We start from the raw sequence: 20,919 nt of genomic DNA, 5'->3' as shown, positions 1-20,919 counted from the left end.
AGAAAGTAGTAAGAAAAGGGAAAAATAAGGACAACTAAACACACTCACTTATTAGCTTTTTTTTAGTGTTGATATATTTGAAACTATTCCAATTTTGTACCACTGTTACCATATGTTATATGAAAAAGAAAGTAAAGGTGATATTAATGCCTTGAAAAATCACTGAACTTACTCTAAAAAGAAAATATTCAAGATACTCTAATTTTTAATTACATTCAAGACTGTCATAAAATTATGTTGGACCAACAGAAAGTGCAATGCTATTATCTCAAAAATCTGTGTATATCTGTAGGGAAATGTATAAAATACAGCAACTATTCAAGATGGAGAAAATCTCTTTGTTATGCAATGTTCTGCTCCATGTACAAAGCAACAGCTCAGGAATACTTGTTCTGTAATTGTTACCTTTTTGGCAGGTTATAATTTTCTTCTGAAGCTGAAGGCACAAATCATTGAGATGGTCAGCTTGCCAGTACTTTAGAAACACTTTTCGAACTCCTATCTAGAATACAAACAGCAGAGAAATCATCAACAAATAAGGCCACAACAATGACAGGTAAATAGAGATTGTACGTTAACAATCCAGCAAAGGGTTGAAATAATATCTGCAATTTAGGAACAGTACAATGCCAATTCTGTAACAGAAATGCAGTTATCACTTGGTTGAATAAAAGATGTATTTGTAAAGGATGAACAAGCTGTCAGACAGATAGTTCCACTTCAGCTCCAAAAATATCCAGAACAAATAGTACAATCTTCAAGTTAAATACAAGTTGGGGAAAAAAGCACTCTGAATTTAATGTGTTAGACAACATAATAGAAAATAAGGTTTAGGTCTTATAAAGCAGAAGGCTGTGTGCATGGGGAAAGGTGACAAGACAAACCCACGTAGAACAGAAAATGGTGAGATAGCTGCCATATGTGGAACAGGAAGAATTTAACTGAAGTTGGAGGATGGGAGAAACTCACTGTCATTAGTGACAATGACTCCTAATATCCAGTAAAGTTATGAATCTTAGTTCTCAGCCTTGCTTACTGAAGCTGTGCTTTGGGTCTACTTTCAGGATCAAAGCAAGAGACAGAGGGACTGATTTGTGAAAAATAATCTCCTAAGTATTGATTCTGGCGTTGTGTAGTATCTTGGTTTAATCATCTAGCTCTTGAAGTAACAGTCATTAGATGCTCTCACTCCTCTAGAGGCAAGTTTATCTAGTTATAAAAAAAAAGAAAACACCTTTTTTTTGATACCTTCTGAACAAGCCGGAACAGTCCTATAAAATTCTTTGTATCATCTTCAAAAGCATTCCTTTCTAATAGACTTTAAAAACCACACACAACCTAGCAACTCTAAAACCGGCAAGTAACTGGAAAAAAACCCCAATCAATAAACCAATCATTTTTCTCAGGAATTTTGCAGAAGTAATTTTCTTGACTTCATAAAAATAAAAGGAGCAGTGCCAGAAAACTGTGCTACCCTCAAAGATTCTAGCTGTTGCCTAACTATTAATTTTTTTTATGGCTAATAGGCATACTGATTAATTCATACAAGTCTGGCTAAAATTGCAGAAATTAATTCCAACTCTTGTTTGTCTCCAGCTTACAAGCTCACTCTCCTCTTACTGAACCATCCTGTTCCACTGGTGTTTTTTACTTTAGATCTGGGAGACAGGTATCTGGAGGGTTAATTGCACACCCTTCCAAATTGTTTTTAATCCAAACACTGTTAGATGTGCATCCTTGTAGGGTTTGATGACAGAAAGCCAGGATATATATTTCTCTCTCAACTCCATTAACTAAATCAGAAATTATTGTGGCAAAGTTTTGTCCCTTGGCTTCACTTCTCTCTACTGTAGAGAACAACTTATTTGAATCAAAAGTTTTAAAAAGTCTGTAATCCTGAAGTTTGAGCTAACAATGACGGTGCAGTTGTTAGTCTTTTAATTAAAATCAGATGCACTCAAATGGCAAAACTAGAATGCTTCCTAATTTTTTTTTTCATTAGTCTCTCTTTTCCCTATAAAATAGTCCCTTTTGAATTATCACAAAGTGTATGGAAGTAGGTGACAAAAATGACATGTTACTTGTCTTGCCATTACAGAAAGTCAGAAATAGGGAAGAGGCTCTCTTTGTGTGGTGGTTAATCTGAGGCAATCTCCCTGAGATCCAATTGTGCACTCACACACTGCTCTTAGGGCCACATTCTCATCTTCATTTTCCTGACTGATGACTTCCAATAAATTTTTTTTACTTTTCTTCCTCAGCTTTCAAAATTCTTTATTCACCTGGTTATCTTAACCCTTTGCTCATTGAACATTTTTCCAATCCATCTTGTCAAACCACATTCTGAACCTGCATTCTCACTAGTTTTGGCTACTAATACCTTCATAGTCTTGCTTACATTCCCTTGAATACAGAATTCTCTGCAAAAAATAACTGAATTATTATTCATATAGTTAACTGTAATTAAATTATTGTGTGGTTATTATAATTACCATTCCATCTGAGCAGCTCTCAGACAAAGCCTGAGAACAAATGCTTAATAAAATTATATTCCTCTACTCTGATTGAATTTTCTCTTTATACTCCACCTTTCCACAAAGCCTCTACATCACACATGTTTTTTTTGTCCTGTCGCAGGCCGATGCCAAATCATCCAATTTTTCCTTATTTCTGTCCTTTGTCCTTAATTTACTCTGAGTTCTAGCTTCTCCCCTTACTAGAGCAATACTGACACTCTGACAGTAGAAAAGGGGATGAAAACTCACTCTTTAAAACCTTAAAAAGCTCTTATTAAGAGCTTATTAAGCTTTAAAGAGCTTTAGTAGTGCCCATGGCAAAATTACCAACCCCATTCTCAATTAGTTTCATTGTTGACACACTGGTTGGTCACATTTAGGCTATATTTCAAAAGTGTAACTTAACTAAATGAGTTGCAATTTACTGTGCAGTATGCAGTCACAAAATCACAGTCAAGACAATTGCTGAAGCTTATGTTGGTTTAGCTACAAGTGTCTGATGCTGCAGTCACAAAGCTATCCAGGGGACATGCAAAGCCTTATTGCTCTTTCCTTTCATCCTACACCCTAGGAACAATATAAATGGAGTTATTGTGGCATCACTTATGCTATGAACTTCATTAATAGGAGCCTGCTACAATTTTTAAGTGAATGGAGAAATACAGAATGTCAATACAAATCCATTTTTACATTCAGATAAAAGGTATTTATAGATTTTTACATCATATGACAGGTCTACAGAGAGCAGAGCTCTAGACAGAAGCATGTATAGCAGAAACTACTATTACACGTTTGATTATGTTAGTACAGATAGAAATCTCTGTTGCTTAGTCTTTGAATTAAATCTGAGAGCCTCTAAGGCTGACCAAGAGAACAAAATAGTCTCACTGCCCTCTTTATAGTTCTGGTGTTCAGTGAAAGCAATAATGCTGAAAAATGCTGGAATTTCACATCACATATCAAAACAGTTTTTGAGGTTGCCACCTGTCTTCATTCTGGTCTCTTCTTTAATCACAAAATGTTTCCTGCTTGCCTAGGGGGAAAATGGTTCAAATGTTCTTTCACTAAAACACTCACTTTTCATTATTTTTTCTGGACTACAAAGTGCTCTCATCTGAGACTGAAATTTTAATGTCATTCAGACTCCTGTAAAAGTAAACCATCTGTGAATTACAGTCATAGTTATTTTAATTAGGAAAGCATTAGTGTTTAAAATCTTGTTTTTCAAAATGATACATTTTTTAAAGACTACGTAAAATTGTCGTTGATGACTACCAAAGCTTCAATTGCTGCTATGGGCCAGCTGGGTTTTTTTGGGAGGGAGCTCTTCTTTCTATTTCTTCTTATTTTTATTTATTTTAAAAAATATATTTTTTTCTTATTTTTTAATCTTATAGAAAAGGTGTAGGATGTAGAAGTACAGACATTTAAAACTATGGAATGGATGCTGAGATCGTGTGTAGGTGGCATGGAGGCAGTATTAGCTCATACTTAATAGGTGTCAAGGGAATCTGTAAAGCTGTTCTTTAGTTTAAAAAAGGCAATTTGTGGGAGTGCTGTGTGTTTCTGGCAGTACTTTCAAAATAGCTACCTACAAAAGACAGAGAACTATAGTCTAATGATATTTTACACAATGACACACATTTTCACAGAGCATTAATGAAATTTAGAAAAAAGCCTTAATACTATTGAAATATGTGTCTTCTTGCAGTGTACATGTCTACAAAGATATTATTATGACACACACAGAGCACTGATTCTTAAGGACTGAAATTTTATTTTAAAGGTTTACTCCCTCTGTTTCGTACATTTTAATAGTCCCTCTTCATAAACTAGTAACAATGCACTGTGATACATACTGAATAAACCTACATTTTAGCATACTTTATTTATGGCCTTAATATAAAGTATGTGAGTAGTCTGGTATTCAAGCAAGTGACATCAAGCATTTATATACATTCTTGTCAGTAGCTGGAGTTTAGGGAGAAAAACTGTCATTCAGGTCTCTGGGAGAGGGCAGAATAATGGTCACTCCTTTTCCCTAAGCTGTACAAACCTCACAGCTCTTCATACCTGCGAGACAAAATGAAGAACTGCCTTACAGGAAAGGAAAAGTGATTAGGAAATGTAAGATGCATGTAAGAAACACTCAGTAGGGGAAACCCTACACCAGTTTTATCCCATGGGATCTTGGTGTTTACCAGACCTACCATTCTAGTTTTCAGAATTCTAGAAACAGACACAGCACCAAAATGTGGTGGCATATCCTCCTCCACACCTCCTCCCCAGGCCTGCTCTATGATCTCACTCCTAACCTGAGCCAAACCACTCATTCCCAACTCAGAAGAATCAATAAGAAAGGGTCCCTTGGCATGAATGAGAAATACAGGCTACAGGTGACAGGGAGAGCGGTGGCACAGAAACCAAACCCTAAGGCAGGAGACTGGAAAATGAATCACAGACAAATAAGGGATGAAGAGTGGGACCAAATATGAAGCAAAGTACCTAGAAAAGTGTCAAAAAGTAGAGGTACAAGGGGAGAGAGGAAGAGGAAGGCATGGAATCCAGATCTGAGATGCAAAAGATAACATAAAGAAAATTGAGTTAGCAAGACTAGTAATCCTAAAAAAAACCTGAAAGATAGATAAACAGAGGGAGGAATATATTCTACAGGGAAAAAAAAATCATAGAAATATCGACTAAAAATGGAGGTTTGTGTTAAAAGAGTGAGAGCTTGTGAGCATTTTGAGGTCAAAGTCAACCATCTGTCCTATTCTCTGGCTGAAGGGAATCATGGGTTTATCCAGTGTGGCACAAAATCACTGAGTAAATTTGTGGGCAGTGTCTGGCCCAGGCCAGTCTTTTGGTAATATTGGTGAGGTAGAAAGTCACTCTCTGGTGGTTTCTGCAACCAGCAAATTATTTCCAATATATAATGGTGTGACAAAATGAAACAAAAATATAATGGGACAATATCACTTTACTGATATAATCCAAAGTGTGAGATGCTTGTGTTTTAATAATTTCTGTTAGTAAGACCCCACACCTTCCCCCCTCCTCCCTCCACTCCCAGAATTTTGGTGTTTTAATTGCCTAAAAGAAAATTGACTTTTAAAGTAAGATATTCAAAACAAACACAAAATTGACTTGAGTTAAAATTACTAAATAACAAATGAATGAACTGTCATACAATTTATGAAGCCTAAATTTTTCCTACTTGAGGGAAATAAAAAAGTTAAGAATCTCTTATATATTAGATTGGTAACAAAGTACTCCAGTACTTCAGCATATCGGGTACAAAGCAATTAGTGTAGCATGACCACTTTAATTTTAAGCCAAAATAAATAATTCTGTTTAAAAAATAATTTTAAACTAAGCATGAAATTTACATATGTACGATTTCATACACTTCTGCTCATTCCTCTGATTTAATCATATGCCACTTATGTTCTACATTCTGCTATTTAATCATAAATATATATTTTTTTCCCAAAAAGGATAACATTATATACTGGTACATTGAAATTTAAAAATACTTAAGGACAGCTCTATCAAATCCAATAAATGAAACACCCATAAAACAGTAATAAAATATGATTTTTTTCTCTGACTGGTAAGAACTGTGGATCAGACTTTGTTTTCCCTTTACAGTTTTAGAAGTGTTAGAAGAATTTAAAATCTCTAAATGGACTTCTGGGATTTCTCTACATTGAGGACTTATTCCCTGTTTTAACACTCATGACTGCAAGTTTGATAATACAGCTCCTCACTGGCAAAAATGATTTCTCCGCAGACACTGCTGGCTCCTGAAACAGCTTCAGCAATACTTGTAGTTGTCAAAGTGTGAACTGGCACTACCACAGCATCTATCTCAAGCAGTTACCTCATTTGGAGCTTCATTAAAACATTCCAATCGGCTCTCCTGTACTGCTTATTTCATACCTGGGGAGTCTTTGGATCATGCCATTTGAAACTTAAGACTTAGTCTTTGAAAAATCAGTGATCTCAAAACTACTTATAAGAAGGAATCATTGTGGGTTGGTGGAAGCAGGCTAAATGTTGGAAACATGAACTAAGACAAAGCTTTTATTAGAAGTTTTTAAGGATTGCTATCTTTTAACCAGATAAGAATTTCTAGTAGTCAAAGGCTAAAATATTTAGTTTCAGTGAAGTCTGACCTTTGCAGTGCTTGTATTTAACAGATGCACTTTATAGTAAAAGCAAATTAAATGGATGTTTTCTTTTTCTTCTGGTATGGTTTGCATTTCAGCAAGCTCCATCTGAAGTAACTCAGAAGTGAAGGGTTAATTGCAGACTACTGATCTTAGATAAACAAAATGTAGAGCTACATGTTTTGATGAGAAAGCTCAGTAAGCTATGAGCTAACAGCTAACTCTTTTTTATTGAATTTATATTTGCAAGCTTAGCAGTGTGAGGAATGATAATCCAAACAAATGAAAGTTTCCTTATGTCAGTTAAAAGAGCCAAGGACTGTTTGTGCCCATACTTTTCCCAAAGCATGATAATGTTTGCAAATTAAGTCATGCCATTGGGATGGTAGGTTTTGCTTAGCTAATGCATCACTGTATTACAATAAATGAACACAGCACTGAAAATGGGGATTTCCTAATATAAAGACCTTAACATATTCTGGAGGACAGGAGATTCTTCTGCTTTACATGGACCAGCCAGTACTTCTGCTCAATTTAACTCTAAAGTTACTAAATATCACCTCACTGACTTCTCCAGGGGTTAAACAAGTCTATTATTTTCTTTCTGCCTGGAGTAGAAATGGTTTGTTTTGATTTAGCAATCTAATTTTCTCTTACATCAGATGTGCTTAAAAGTCACAGCAAGTAGCTAAGCTTGTAGTGATCAAGTATATATTTAAGCTGAAAGAATACCTTATCAAGACTGCACACAGAGTCAAGATGCAAAAATTGCCTTTCATTAGTAGCTCTGCACTTTCATAATTCCAGTACTTAAGTTAAGTGCATGACTGAAACTGCATGGTATGTCAGCTTCAATGAAACCACTATTTTATTGTCCTAGTTTAGTTATCTCAGTTTACCCAAGGAACAGCAACATTTCATAAAGCTATCAACACTTCCGTCCCTACGTGACAAAAGACAAGTCAGCAGGGAAGACCAGCCTGGCTGATTAGGGAGCTTTCACTGGAACTCAGGGAAAAAAAGAGAGTTTACAACCTTTGGAAGAAGGGCCGGGCAACTTAGGAAGAGTACAAGGATGTCAGTAGGTCATGTAGAAAGGCAAAAGCTCAGCTGGAACTCAATATGGCCACACTGGGAAAGATAATAAAAATAGTTTCTATAAATATATTTAAAAAAACCACCCAAAAACAGGACCAAGGAAAATCTCCAGCCTTTTCTGGATGCAAAGAGGAAAAGACAGAGGTATTTAATGCCCTCCTTGCCTCAGTCTTCAGTAGAAAAACAAAGTATTTTCAAGGCAACCAGCCTCCTGAGCTGGTAGACAGAGCCAGGGAGCAGAACAGACTGCTTGTAACCCAAGAAAAAGTAGTTAGTGATCTATTGTCCCACTCAGACTCTCAGAGGGCACTGGATGGGGTCCATCTGGGGGTACTGAAGGAGCTGGTGGAAGAGTTTGCTAAGGTGTTCTCCATCATTTATCATCCTTTAGTCCTGGCTAAACAGAGAGGTCCAGACAATGGGAGCTTGGCCAATGTGATGCCCATCTGCAAGAAGGGCTTGAAGGATGATTTGGGAAACTACAGGCCTGTCAGCCTGACCTCAGTGCCAGGGAAGATAATAGAACTGATCATCTTGAGTGCCACTATGCAGCACTTACAGGACGATCAGGGGATCAGCAGCCAGCAAGGATTTAGAAAAGGCAGGTCCTGCCTGACCAATTTGATCTCCTTTCATGACCAGGTGACCTGTCTAGTGGACAAGGGAAATGCTGTTTGTCTACCTGGACTTCAGTAAAACCTTTGATACTGTCTCCCACAACATTCTCCTGTAAAAGCTGTCAGGTCATGGCTTGGACAGGTGCACTTTTTGTTTGGTTAAAAACTGGCTGGATGGCTGGTTCCAAAGTGTGGTGGTGAATGTGGCTGGTTGCACATCCAGTTGTTGGCCAGTCGATAGTGGGGTTCCCCAGGGCTCAGTATTGAGACCAGTCCTGTTTAACATCTTTATCAATGGTTTGGATTGAGTTACCCCCCAGTAAGTTTGCAGACAACACCAAGGTGGGTTGGAGTGTTGAGGAGGCCAGGAGGCTCTGCAGAGGGATCTGGGCAGGCTGGATCAATAGGCCAAGACCAAAGGTATGACATTCAATAAAGCCAAGTGTCAGGCACACTTTGCCCACAACAACCCCAGACAGCCTTTCAGGCTTGGGTCAGAATGGCTGGAAAGCAGCCCAGCAGCCTGGGGATGCTGGTTGACAACTGGCTGAACATGAGCAAGCAGTGCCCAGGAAGACCAATGGCAGCCTGGCCTGCATGAGCAATAGTGTGGCCAGCAAGGCCGGGGAAGTGATTGTCCCCCTGTACTCAGTAGAAGCCACACCTCGAATTCTGTGTCCAGTTCTGGCACCCTGACTCCAACAGAGAAATTGAGGTTCTGGAGCATGCCCATCCCAGAGAGGGGCAGTGGAGCTGGTGAAGGATCTAAATGAGCAGCTGAGAGAGCTTTCATTGTTTAGCCTGGAAAAAAAGAGGCTCAGGGAGGACCTTATCACTCTACAGCTACAATGAAAGGAGGTTGTAGCAAGGTAGGGGTCTGCCTCTCCCCCAGACAGCTCGTGACAGGACAAGAGGAAATGGACTCAAGCTATGCTAGATGAGGTTCAGATTACATATTAGGAAGAAGTTTTTCAAGGGTAATGAAGTACTGGAACAGGTTGCTTAGGGAGATGTTGAGGTCACCATCCCTGGCAGTGTTGAAGGAACAGTTTCATATGCCACTTAGTGCTATGGTGGTGGTGTTCAGCCAAAGGTTGAACTCAGTGATCCTGGAGATCCTTTCCAGCTCTAATTATTCTATGATAATAAATACTTGCTTCTAACACATAAGCTGGTGAAGCAAGCACAAGACATTGGCCAACTAATAGTGTTTGCTCTTATGCTCTGTTAAACAGTAGAAAATAAACCAAAATTGGACCCTAGCATTGGATCTTCTGCACTTTTTGTCTACTTGAAAACAGACTGCAGTATTTATGAGAGAACAAAGAACATGTTCTGTGAGTAGGGTCTGAGCTTTGTTGCTTTGTTTTAATAAAATGCTCTTCAAATACAGCTTATGTAAGAAGGAACAGAGAAATTGTGAGGCAGTAAATAAATAAAAAGATACCATGTTCTTTACTCATTTTCAGGGATTTTAATTTAGAACACTTTTCCCTCCCCCAGGTTAATATCACCTTTCTCAAAATGGGATGGTGAGGTACATTATCAGAAGAAAGCTTAAAGTATCATCCAGATTCGCTCAGCTAAAAAGTCCAGATCTTTATTTTTCCCCCTCTGCTTTTGAGCCTATTGGCAACTTCATCTACTGACAATGACATATGAGGTGGAGTTTGACTTCAGATCTGTGTTGCTTTCTCCTAAATATCGTCATCCTTGATGAGGGTATTTTAGTTGTCTTTTTTGTTCATTTTTTTTTACCTGAATTTGCAACAGCTCTTCAGGGAAGAGCATGTAACATTTTGGGGAATACAATTTTTGATTTATTCATGAACTCTTGCAACAAATAGATTTTCAGTTCCAGCAGTGACTCATTTGAAGTAGTTACTGCTGGCAACAGTGGCTGAATAAACTATATGTGTAACCCCCTGCTTCTTGGATGATTTTTAGTAATGCACTACAGATGACTCTTTTCTTCTGACTTTGCTGCCTGACATCATCCTTGCTTCCTAATTCCTTTTTTTCTTTCCTTTCCTCCTCCCTCTTTCTACCTTTTAAATATTTTCCTTTTTTCAGTGTCCTCTACTGTAAAAGCATAGAGTACCCATGACAAATGCAGATTGTGTAAGCTTCTTCATTTAGATTGTTATTTAAAGTTCAACTTTCATAATTAGTCAAATGAATCAAAAAGATAATTGAGAGAGAGATTATGTGACACAGACATTAGTCACTACTGCTGATAGTTGGGTATGTGATTTTGTATCACCTATACAAAATAGGTTGGTACCAAGCTGTTATTCACTGGACATCTAAGAAATTTGACTTGGAATGAATTTTCTTTTTAAACTTTCTTCTACACTTTTCATCTTTCCATTTGTTTTTATACCTCTCTGTGCCTTGAAAACTGTGTATGGAGAAGGTCACTCATTTTTTCAAACCTCATTCCTTGCAGCTTAGTCTGTTGCCACGTGCTTCTTAGTCACTGAGTGACAATGGTATAACTCTCACCCCCAAACTCTCCTATTCCATTTAGCTTAACAGTGTCTCTGAAGAGTTTTGTGCCTTTCTGGTCTGAGTGATAATGCATTATGCACTGCTGTAGTTTTGCACACCTGACTTCTCCTGGAGTTAATGAGATTCTGGAGTTCTGGATTCAGAACTTCTAAAGTCTGTTTGAGATCATAAGCTTCAGTCCTCTGCATGATGGAAGGTTTCTAAGGTTTCTGTTTTGCGATTTCCTTTTAAAATTTTTGTCTTCCTAGGTTTCAGTCCTGTTAACAAATGCCAATCACTACAGAATCACTAATCTTGAGCTCTAGGCTTTCACTGATGACCAACTTCTTTTTTTCCTGTGCTGTAACAATTGCTCTTCTCCAGGGAAATAAACTTGATAGGCATCCTGCTCTGTGTTTCTTGACTGGAGCACACTGTGCAATTATTGTTGCACAGCTTTTGTCCAATGTCAAGCTTGTAACCCCACATAAGTTCTAAACATTAGGGGTTCTCTCACATCTCCAGGTACTTGTACTTCACAAAGTGAAGGTACAGTTTCTAGTTGTTAATGAATGGGGGTTTTTTAATAGGAAACCTTGTGGCAATGATGCAGAACATATATCAGAGCAAACTTACAAAACCTGGGTAGGAAAAGCAAGTCTAGTTTAATATTGTTATCTTTTTCAGTCTTTTTGGTCTTTTCTACTCAGGGACAGGGGGACTATATGTGCCCTCTTCTTTGCTTGGTGACTAAACTGAGGCTTTAAACAGTATTTTAAATAAAGAAAAATTTTCTTATATGTCTGAGTGCAGGTGATCATGCATGTATGCTCCCAGCCTAGTGGGGGGCCTATTTTTGGTCCTGTTGATACTAAGGAATCTGGGCCACTGAGAAATATCCATAGCACACATTCTGACTTAGTCCTTGGCCTTTATAAACAGCTTGCAGAAACTTTTCTGGGCATATTAATACTCAGAGGTCATACATTTATTAGAAAACCTCATCCTTTAAACTGAAGAAGCCTAATAGGAGTGCCCTAATCACTGTCCAATCCCTTAACTTCATGGCTATCCCTGAAATTGGTCTGGATGCTCTCTTGTGTAACATATTTCAGTCCTGCTAGGCTGGAAAAAGGCCTGAATCTGAAGCTCACACTGCCTGCAGGAATGCTCTGTACGGGAAGCCACAGAAAGCTCATTTCTATTCAATAGCTTCTATACTATGCAAAGAAACACGTTGGTTTTTTTTTTAATGCACATATTAAAGAAATCAGTCCTACTCAATTACAAAGCTATCCAAAGCATATGACTGAGTACTCTGGACAAATGCAGACATCCACCTTGCAGTCTTCATACTGTTGAGTATTATATGATATAAATAGAATAAGGAGAAAGAATAGGGAGTTGATAGTTTCCTGTTTAGTGCTTGGTACTTTTTTTTTTTAAATTTACTTGAGGTATGGCAACCTCAGGTTCTCTGGTGGATCTGTGGATCAGCATGATGGCACCTACAAATGCACTGACCATCTGGGAAATCCTAATTAGCTGTTTTCAGTCTGCCCTGCTAAGACAGTAGAGCATTTAGCATAGGATTTTAAAGAAATAAAATACCTAAGGTTATTCAGGAACCATTCAACCACTAAAATGCATATATCAAATACCTTCAAAAATCTTGAAAAAAATTTACATAGTGTGCATGGTTAATTGAATCTTTTTCTTCCCACAAGAATACACTCATTTTTTTGACACAATGATCACAGCTACTCATAAAACTCTGAAAATCAGTTTGATAATTTACCCAAGCATATATTAAATGGCAAAAAATACATCACTGCAAAGGATGTGGTGGCTTGCCACCAATGGAAATGACTCAGCTAGCTTGTTTAAAGAATGATATTTTAATTGCTTTGTATATCACAAACCTGCCAGCCTTGTAATTTACACTGCTGAAGAACAAGACGACATCTCTCCTTGGCACTCAACTTCTTCTTCTCTCCTGCTGCTGTATCAGCCAAATCTTTATACCTAAAAAATCAGCAGAAGTAGAGTTACTCTAATGTTGGCCTGGTTGATGTCTTTGTAGAAATTGTCAGTTTTCCTTTGACTCTCAAATCTTTGATATCCAAACTGGAAGCTTGGGATTCTGATCAGGGTGAAGAAAACAAGAAGGCAAATCACTCAAAATCTTGTATATTGTTAGACATGACCTTGGTTAATAACAAGTGATGCCTAAAACCCAAATCTGCTTCCTGTCTGTTCTTTGGATGCCTCACTGAAAATCAATGCCAAAGGAATGAATTCCCCTGCGACTGAACTGGGTCATTGAAAGGAGGAAAATATGTTTTCAGTATGTGTCATACAACTTATGCCTCTTAAGGAGTAATTCATAAGAAAGTGACATTGACAAAAATGATTTTCATCAATCTGAGATAAATTTTCATTTTGAACAGAAAGTCATGAAGCAAATGCACTTCCAGGAACTGGATGTTTTTACACTACTGGAAAGAAGTTCAAGAGGAGAGTTGATTATAGCATTGAGTACCTTCAAAGACAGAAAATGCTGGATATTAAAGGGCTCTTTGATGTACCAGATAGAAATATCAAGGAAGGAAACTTAAGTAATACAAAGTCCAATAAAGTATAAAATTCAAAATTTAACTGTGGAATTATTAAATTTATGTAACTTATTGCTAAAGAAATGGAATTTTATACAGCTTAATGCTACAAAATATTACTATACTTTTTTGGAGGTACGCCTCTGTCTAGATCTGACTGCATGTAATGAGTCAAATGCTTTTTCATTACAAAAAGCCAGGCTTTGAAAAGGATATACACTTTGCAAACATGTCACTTTTGATTAAACTCCCACTGAAATTGATAAGTTTTGAAGTTTGTGAGCTAATTACATTTCCTGACATTTTATTTATTTATTTATTTATTTATTTATTTATTCAACAGCTGAATTCACCTACATCTCTCCTTCAACCCAAAACTGTGCTGTCTTGTTGTCTTTCACACAACATGGTAGGCAAGGCTGCAGTGCTGGAATGAGTCCAGGGATCTCAATTGTACCCAAAGCTGTGGCAAGTCTGGAACAACATCTGCAGGTAAACAGCCATAGGACCAAATTTCATCTAGCCTTCTAGTTTCCTGTAGCTGCACAGACCCTTGGGTACCTCAGCTCCTGCAGTCTGGAAATATTCTCTTGTCTGGTAGCAGTCCTGCTGAGGACCCCATGGCTAAGTCCATGTTAGTAAATGCAAAGTGAGAGGGACTGCTTCTCTGGCGCAGAAACCATCTGGCAAAACCCAAGCCTGATGATTTATTTATGCATTTAATATTATGGAATCTGTTCTGTTCTATTAAATTCTGTCCCCTTCCAACAGAGTGTAACCCAGAGTGTAACCATGTCTAAGCTGCCTTCTTTGACTGGTCGCCAGCCTGTCCTAGTTCCCAAGTTGTGCCCAGGAACTGTTTGGAGGAATGATGGTAAGAAGGGCCCAAACCTTCACCACAGATCCTTGTATTTAGTCTCACACTCCAGATTAGCATTAGAAAACTGGGGATAGCACCTTCCCAATATTCCACTAGCTGCATGGACATTTATTTTGCAGGTTTCTATTACAAGGTCATTCATTTTACAGGTTTCTATTAAGGCTGGGGTCACCTTGTTTCCTTACTTGTATCAACAGTTTTTTCTTAGAAGTCATGGAAAATCAGAGGTGTTAGAGAAACAACTGCTGGAAAGCTTAGCAACTGCTGACTGAAGTGAAGATTCATGACTAAGCATTGACTCACAATGCATGAAGAAGTAACTGCAAAAGTGATCAGCCTGAAACTCCATTACAGCAGAAACCCAAAGAAACATATTTCTCTCTTGAAAAAAAGACAAATTAAAATTTAAAAGGTTGAAGTTCTATGTTTGGCTCAAGTTTTCTTTAAAGACATGCAAATGAAAGAATTCAAGGATAGCTAAATATTCCTTACAATCTATATTATACAGAATGTCAGACAAAAATGATCCACCATTTTCCTCAGCCTTTAAAGTCTCTGAAATCCCACCACGTTATCCTGGAAGTCTAATCACAGTTCACAGTCCTCTTCTATCTGTTAAACAAGCTCTAAGAAAAGGAGGATGTGTTATGGTAGTAGAAAAAGAGGAAGCTATGGAAATTTAACATAAACTTCCTCTGTGAATACAATAGGACATTTGGAAGATGATCTACTTTCCCTATGTTAGACACTGAAGAGCTGTGCTCCTGGCCTGAGTTAGTCACCTTGTTCTCAAAGCAGTCTGTGAAGACAGGTATTTTCCACAGGGTGACTTGTTCTATGCATTCTAGATGCTTTTGAAAAAATGAGAAGACATTGCCCTCTGGAGGTGCCTTTCTCCACTCTGGACTCAGAGATGTCCAGACCAGATGCTTTCATTTGGGTGCCTGAGAGGAAGCTCACCTTTATGCCTACTTGTCTGACCGAGCTACTCATCCTGCAGAATAGCTAGCAGAGGGTCTGAGACCTTCCTTATTTGTCCTGTCACTGGTTGAAATCTACTGGCTAAGCACCCAAAATGAGAAAGTACCTTTATGTCCTGTGTTATGATTGGTTATCAACCATTTTCACCTTGTATAAAGATAAAAGCAACACAAAATTTGCAGCTATTTTTCAGCCACAATGGTGCCCCAATTTGGCTCTCAGTCCAGTTGTGCACATACCCATGTCAATGCCAGGGAATTAATGAAAGTTCCTGAATGGATGGAATAAGAGGACTACACCTGCTGGTGGGAGCCCAGGTTTGTTCTGGACAGAAGGGATGGTTTAACCATAAACTTACATAATTTCTTCCGTACTTAGTTTTAAATGAGTGAAAAAACTAAAACCTTTTTCTTTAAATTGACAATGAGCTAAAATATAAAGAAAGAAATAAAAATTTACAAGTGTGACATTATTATCAAAATGCAAAATATTTTTTGGGTATCAGATACTTTTTATTGTGGATTGACCTTGTGTTTCCATGTAGACACAATAATTTAATATCATCCTAAATTTAATCATTCTCAAGATGAGCAAAATAACTTTTTTTTTCAGAATTTATTCTATCACAGAAATTAATAATAAGAATACTGAGATTACAGTGCAGACTTGTATAAATAAACTTGAATTACTTGCAACAATGGGGCTTGCTTCTGGGGAAATGCAAACTGGAGTCTTTGAAACCTTCCCTTACAGAGAATTCTTCTCCTAGCACTTTAGCCTTAGTTTACTCTGAAGTTAATGAACACACTTAATCAAGTACCAGGCTTCTTCCTACCTGACAGGTCACACATTTTAACCCCATTAGATAATGCAGAATGTACAGAGAGGATCCTAAGGAACCCAGAAAGCATACTCAGTGCTACCTTGCTAAAAAAAGTGAAATATATTTCAGCTAAACTTGGATTGACAAGTCACTTGCCTAGACTGTCTTAAGATTCAGTAGAACAGACTATTCTGGTGTCATATTCCCAACTGTAATGGTGATGTTTACAATATATCAGATGAACTGTGCACTGTAAGACCATCATGTCTTTCCACTAAGTGTAAACATGCTCTTGCCTCCAGCCTGGACATCTAATATCAGACAAAGTGAATCTCCTTCATAGCCAGGAAGCAAAAAAAAAAAAAAAAACCAGCAATTCATGGCTAGCCAGAACAACTCATTCACTAAGGAATCCAAAATAAAATACAAAACAGGGAGGTCTAAAGGATTAATTTGAATCAACACCACTCCACTGCTATGCCAAGACTAATGTACTGTTGATTAGGAAGTAAATTCCAAACGTCTTCTAGTTACAAGTTGAGACAGTGAACACTACTATCAGGGTGAAGGAGGGTCTCCCCAGCACCCATCCACATGATATCAGTGTGAGAGAAGATCCATTTTCCCCAGTTTTTTCCTTTAGCACCCTCCTTGTCCTAACTTGTCATTTTCAGAAGCATAAACAGAAGAAAGACATTCTGGCTAGACAGGCTCACACTGTGAGCATGTACAGACTAGCCAGGATTCTCTGGTGTTGCAGAAATGTGCTCTGACCTCTCTTCCTTTGCTTCTGAATGATGTGCTCTATCAGGGAAATTTTTTGTTTGTTTGGAGTAGAAACTGCTGCCAATAGCTTGTGAATGAGGAAAACTCGTTTCTCTTGGGTCTTCACAGATAAGGATGTTATCTAATCATTTTCTCTCTCACCTCCCTAAGTGCACAGCTGACAAGATCCAGCAGGCTGTTTTTCCCCAAGACAGAATATTCTGCAGTTCAGGCTGTGGCACAGTAACCCACAGCAATATTCTAAGGCTCAGCACGCTATTCAATTTACACAGAGTGTGCACAAATGGGCTGTAGGGCTGTACTCCCAGTTCTGTATGCACAGCAAATCTTTAAGCATTGGAATAAACATGACTCAATTTCAATAGCACAACGTGACAGAAGACACTAAAGGAAAAAAACACGGCAAGTACAAAGGGCAGAAAAACAAGCAGCTCCAAATCAATAGCTTAATAAAAGATGTCTTTGAACTGAAGCCACAGAACTACTTTTGTTGGTGGGTTGTTTGGCTGCTCTTATTCTCAGGTCTTTCTCTTGCCTAATTAAGAAAGATACACCAAAAATAATAAAGTTAGAGGTAGCTACTGACTGCAATCCAATGTCCTCACTAAGAGGATAGTTTCTAATGCCACAAGTGATAGTTTCTAATGCCATATCTTTTCTGAAGGAAGATCCTTCTTTCCATGTCTTTGTCTTGCTGGTTAACAAATAAAAATCACATATGGTTGGCAGGTAACTGCTTTAAAAGGGTAAAGAGTGATAAGTTATGTACTTTTAAGTTTAAATATCCAAACACAACTTATGTAAGGAAAAATGAGTGACACACTTGTCAGCATAATTCGTTATGTTAGCGCAATTTTCTCTTTTTTTGCTTACTACAATGTAGTCTGTTTGCCAAAGTAAACTGGTATGACTTAATAAGATCTATTCAAAAGGTAGTGAATAAAAGGCAGCAATCAAAATTAAATTTTGTCCTATATTTCTGCTAGAAGAAATGCAAAAATTGACATCATAAAGGTTCAGGTTGTGCTGTCTCAGTAAATGGTCTCTTTTCCCCTTTCTATATTCATTTTCTCTTTGACAATCATTAATTTTTGATATCTGAAATATGTGAAAGAAATGGACTTTGTTTGCCAAACTTTTCACTGTGTGCTTATAACTCAGGATTTTTAGTTTTGTTTGTTTGGATTTGGGGAGGATGGGAAGAGTGGGTTAGGTAAGGTTTTATTTGAAGTCTATCAAGTAAAAGCTGACACATCCAAAGAGCCTATCTACTGAAGAGAGATTGCCTGAAAATTTTTCATTAGAAAACTTATAAAATCAGTGAGTAGCAAAGAATAGGATGAAATTTTGATTAATGTTACCTTTATATAAAGAATAAATATTCATTTATTCATTCATTCCTTTTCCCTCTGTTATATTCTTTTTGTCTTGAAGGAATAACCTAACTATTTTTGAAATATGAGGAACATGGGAAATTCCAGATAATTAGAAAAGAGGAAATAGATTATTGTAATTTCCAAGGGAAAAAAAGGGATTCTGTCAATCTCTGCACAATATATATGGCATAAATATCTTATTATGCAGCATAAATATTAAGAATCAAAGCATATATACAAAATTTTTTAGAGAATAAATCTTTGATGTGAAGAAGAAAATAATGCTTGTAGAAATAACAGATTACATCAGACAAACTGCATTTGGGGCTTCTTTTGTAGAACTTCAAAAATTCAGTATAAGATTATAAGGTTCACTTTTTATGAAAAATTTTGCACCAAGGCTGCTTCAAAGAGACTTGCAGAAATAATTCAGAATATTATAAATGTGAACATGAAGAGCAATGTAGCTGAAAGAATTAGTAAGGATATATGGCAATGAACCAAAACTTCAAAGCACCTGCCTACCATATTATTTTTTTAATATCTTAATTGATATCAAGAAACACAGTCTTAAGTGACTAGATGTGCAGACCAAAAATAATTAAGTGAAAAAAATAAAAGTACAGCAATTTTGGAAAATTAATAATGCTAAAAGTGATCTTACAACAAACTGACCAATTATCATAGATTTACCTGGTTTCTATATATGCCTCTAGATTTTTTTCTGGTAAAATATACTGATTTTTTTACTTCAACAATTAAAAATTCACTTCCTATTACAAGGGGTAAGTGGGAAATATACAGCATGCTTTAATGTGTCTGCAGAAAAAGGAAAATATACTCAAGAGTGACCTTAAATGACATGTAATTGAGATAAAAGAGTAAAATTTAGGACTAAGAAATAAAGCTGGAAGAATACTCAGAAAATCTCCAGAATAAAATTTTACAGTGGCTCACATGTGAGTCAGCCACTGGGCCAATGTAGAGCTCAGTACAGACTTTTGAGGCAGGGCCATGACTATGAAATCCACTGAATCAAAGCACCTTTGCAGAAGTGGCCATTTGGGATGATTTAATTTAAACTGAATAAAAAGTAAGACAAGTTTCTCAGATAAAGATACTAACTTATAACAGATGATAAAGAAATGAATTGGAAGAATTTTTTCCTGAGTTTTATGAGGTTTTTTGCATTAGGCTTTGAAACCCTTAATCTTTTCTAGACATCTGAATTTCAATTTCTGAAGAAAAGAAGTAATGAAGATATGTGTGTCTTAGTCCTGGATTATTTATTCATATACTTCCTGTAATTAAGCAGAGGCTTCCTCATCTCAGACAATGTGGCAGCAGAATAGTGAGTAGAATATAAATTATAGTTCAGCTCCTGGGATTAGTGGATTCAACTATGCAAATACAACATATGAATTCGCAACATCTGCTAAAGATTTGCTAAAGATTTGCAATAATTTTGCACCATCTTACTTAAAGCTGACATTCCCATTTCATCTTGACACAGCAATGTAAAACATATTTACTTTAGAAATTGTCAAAAATCACACATTGTCTCAGAAACATGCTAGCATTGAGCAAACAAACAGCTCTATTACATCTACAACATATTCATCTGACTCTACTTCAGCAAATGTTTACCTTTAGCTCTTGCTAGGTAGGTCTTTCCCACAGCTAACTACCTCTCCATGCTTGGGCGTCCCACCAACACGCACACGGGGCCATAAAATGCTTCACTGTACACAGAATATATGGGCTATGTAATACATTTAAATTTCTTTGTTAACCTGCTAATTTGATTCTGTTGAACACAAAGATGTGTGACTGGCATCCACTGAAGCTACTTTTCTTTCTCTGCAGACACAGCCATATGATAATAGGGCATCAAAATCAAAATTTCAATTGAAACACTGAAGTGGGCTTGTACAACTTTCCTGCTTGGTCTCCTGGTGACATTGCCACTTCACTGTTTGCCAAGAAGGCACTGCCCAGCTCATTGGGAAATATACTGAGAAAGATATATGTGGCAGAAGCAGAAAGTAAAACCAGACTCAAATAGAAATTGTGATATTAAAGAGAAATAGGATTAGATTTGCTGTTCCACCTAGATAATGCTATATTTCTTCATTCATTTTGGTGTTTTTTTTTCTCCTGTGTAACCAGTACTCAGCCAAAAAAGTATGGGAACATATAGAAACCCTCCCACAATACTCACTAGTAGCTTAGACAACGTTTATTTGGATTATGGGGCAGGATTTTTGGACCTTTTTAAACCATATGGCAAAATAGCTTCTCTGTGAGATCATCTCTACTTCTGCTCTTTTCTGTGGGAGCTTCCCTTGTGCCTCTGAACCCTGTGAGTACTATCAGTCTGGGTAACAGGGATTCTCCTGGCTCTGGATTGTATGATGGTTAGACAAACCGCACAAAAGCATCATTTTTCAAGATATACTAAGGTCATGTGCCAAGAGTGGACCAGATTCTGCTCTCATTAAGAGTGCAATACACCTGGAGTAATTCTGCTGAAACAGATGATGTTAAATTAATGCCACATTGGTC

At 37.2% G+C, this 20,919-nt stretch overlaps 1 protein-coding gene across 4 annotated transcripts in view; it reads right to left on the bottom strand.

Annotated features, from left to right (window-relative positions):
- The window catches only part of MYO16 (myosin XVI), a 357,627-nt gene that overhangs the window by 51,498 nt on the left and 285,210 nt on the right, over positions 1-20,919 (bottom strand). For all 4 annotated transcript variants that reach the window (XM_077173308.1, XM_077173307.1, XM_077173306.1 and 1 more), the window contains exons 28-29: positions 12,816-12,918; positions 406-502 (exon numbers count right to left, since the gene is read on the bottom strand). In XM_077173308.1, the coding sequence (XP_077029423.1) occupies positions 406-502; positions 12,816-12,918 (200 nt within the window). The remainder of the gene's footprint in view (positions 1-405; positions 503-12,815; positions 12,919-20,919) is intronic.

This window comes from Agelaius phoeniceus, chromosome 2, assembly GCF_051311805.1.
Source record: "Agelaius phoeniceus isolate bAgePho1 chromosome 2, bAgePho1.hap1, whole genome shotgun sequence".
Taxonomy (NCBI): Eukaryota; Metazoa; Chordata; class Aves; order Passeriformes; family Icteridae; genus Agelaius; species Agelaius phoeniceus.
This window is presented reverse-complemented; position numbering and strand designations above follow the sequence as displayed.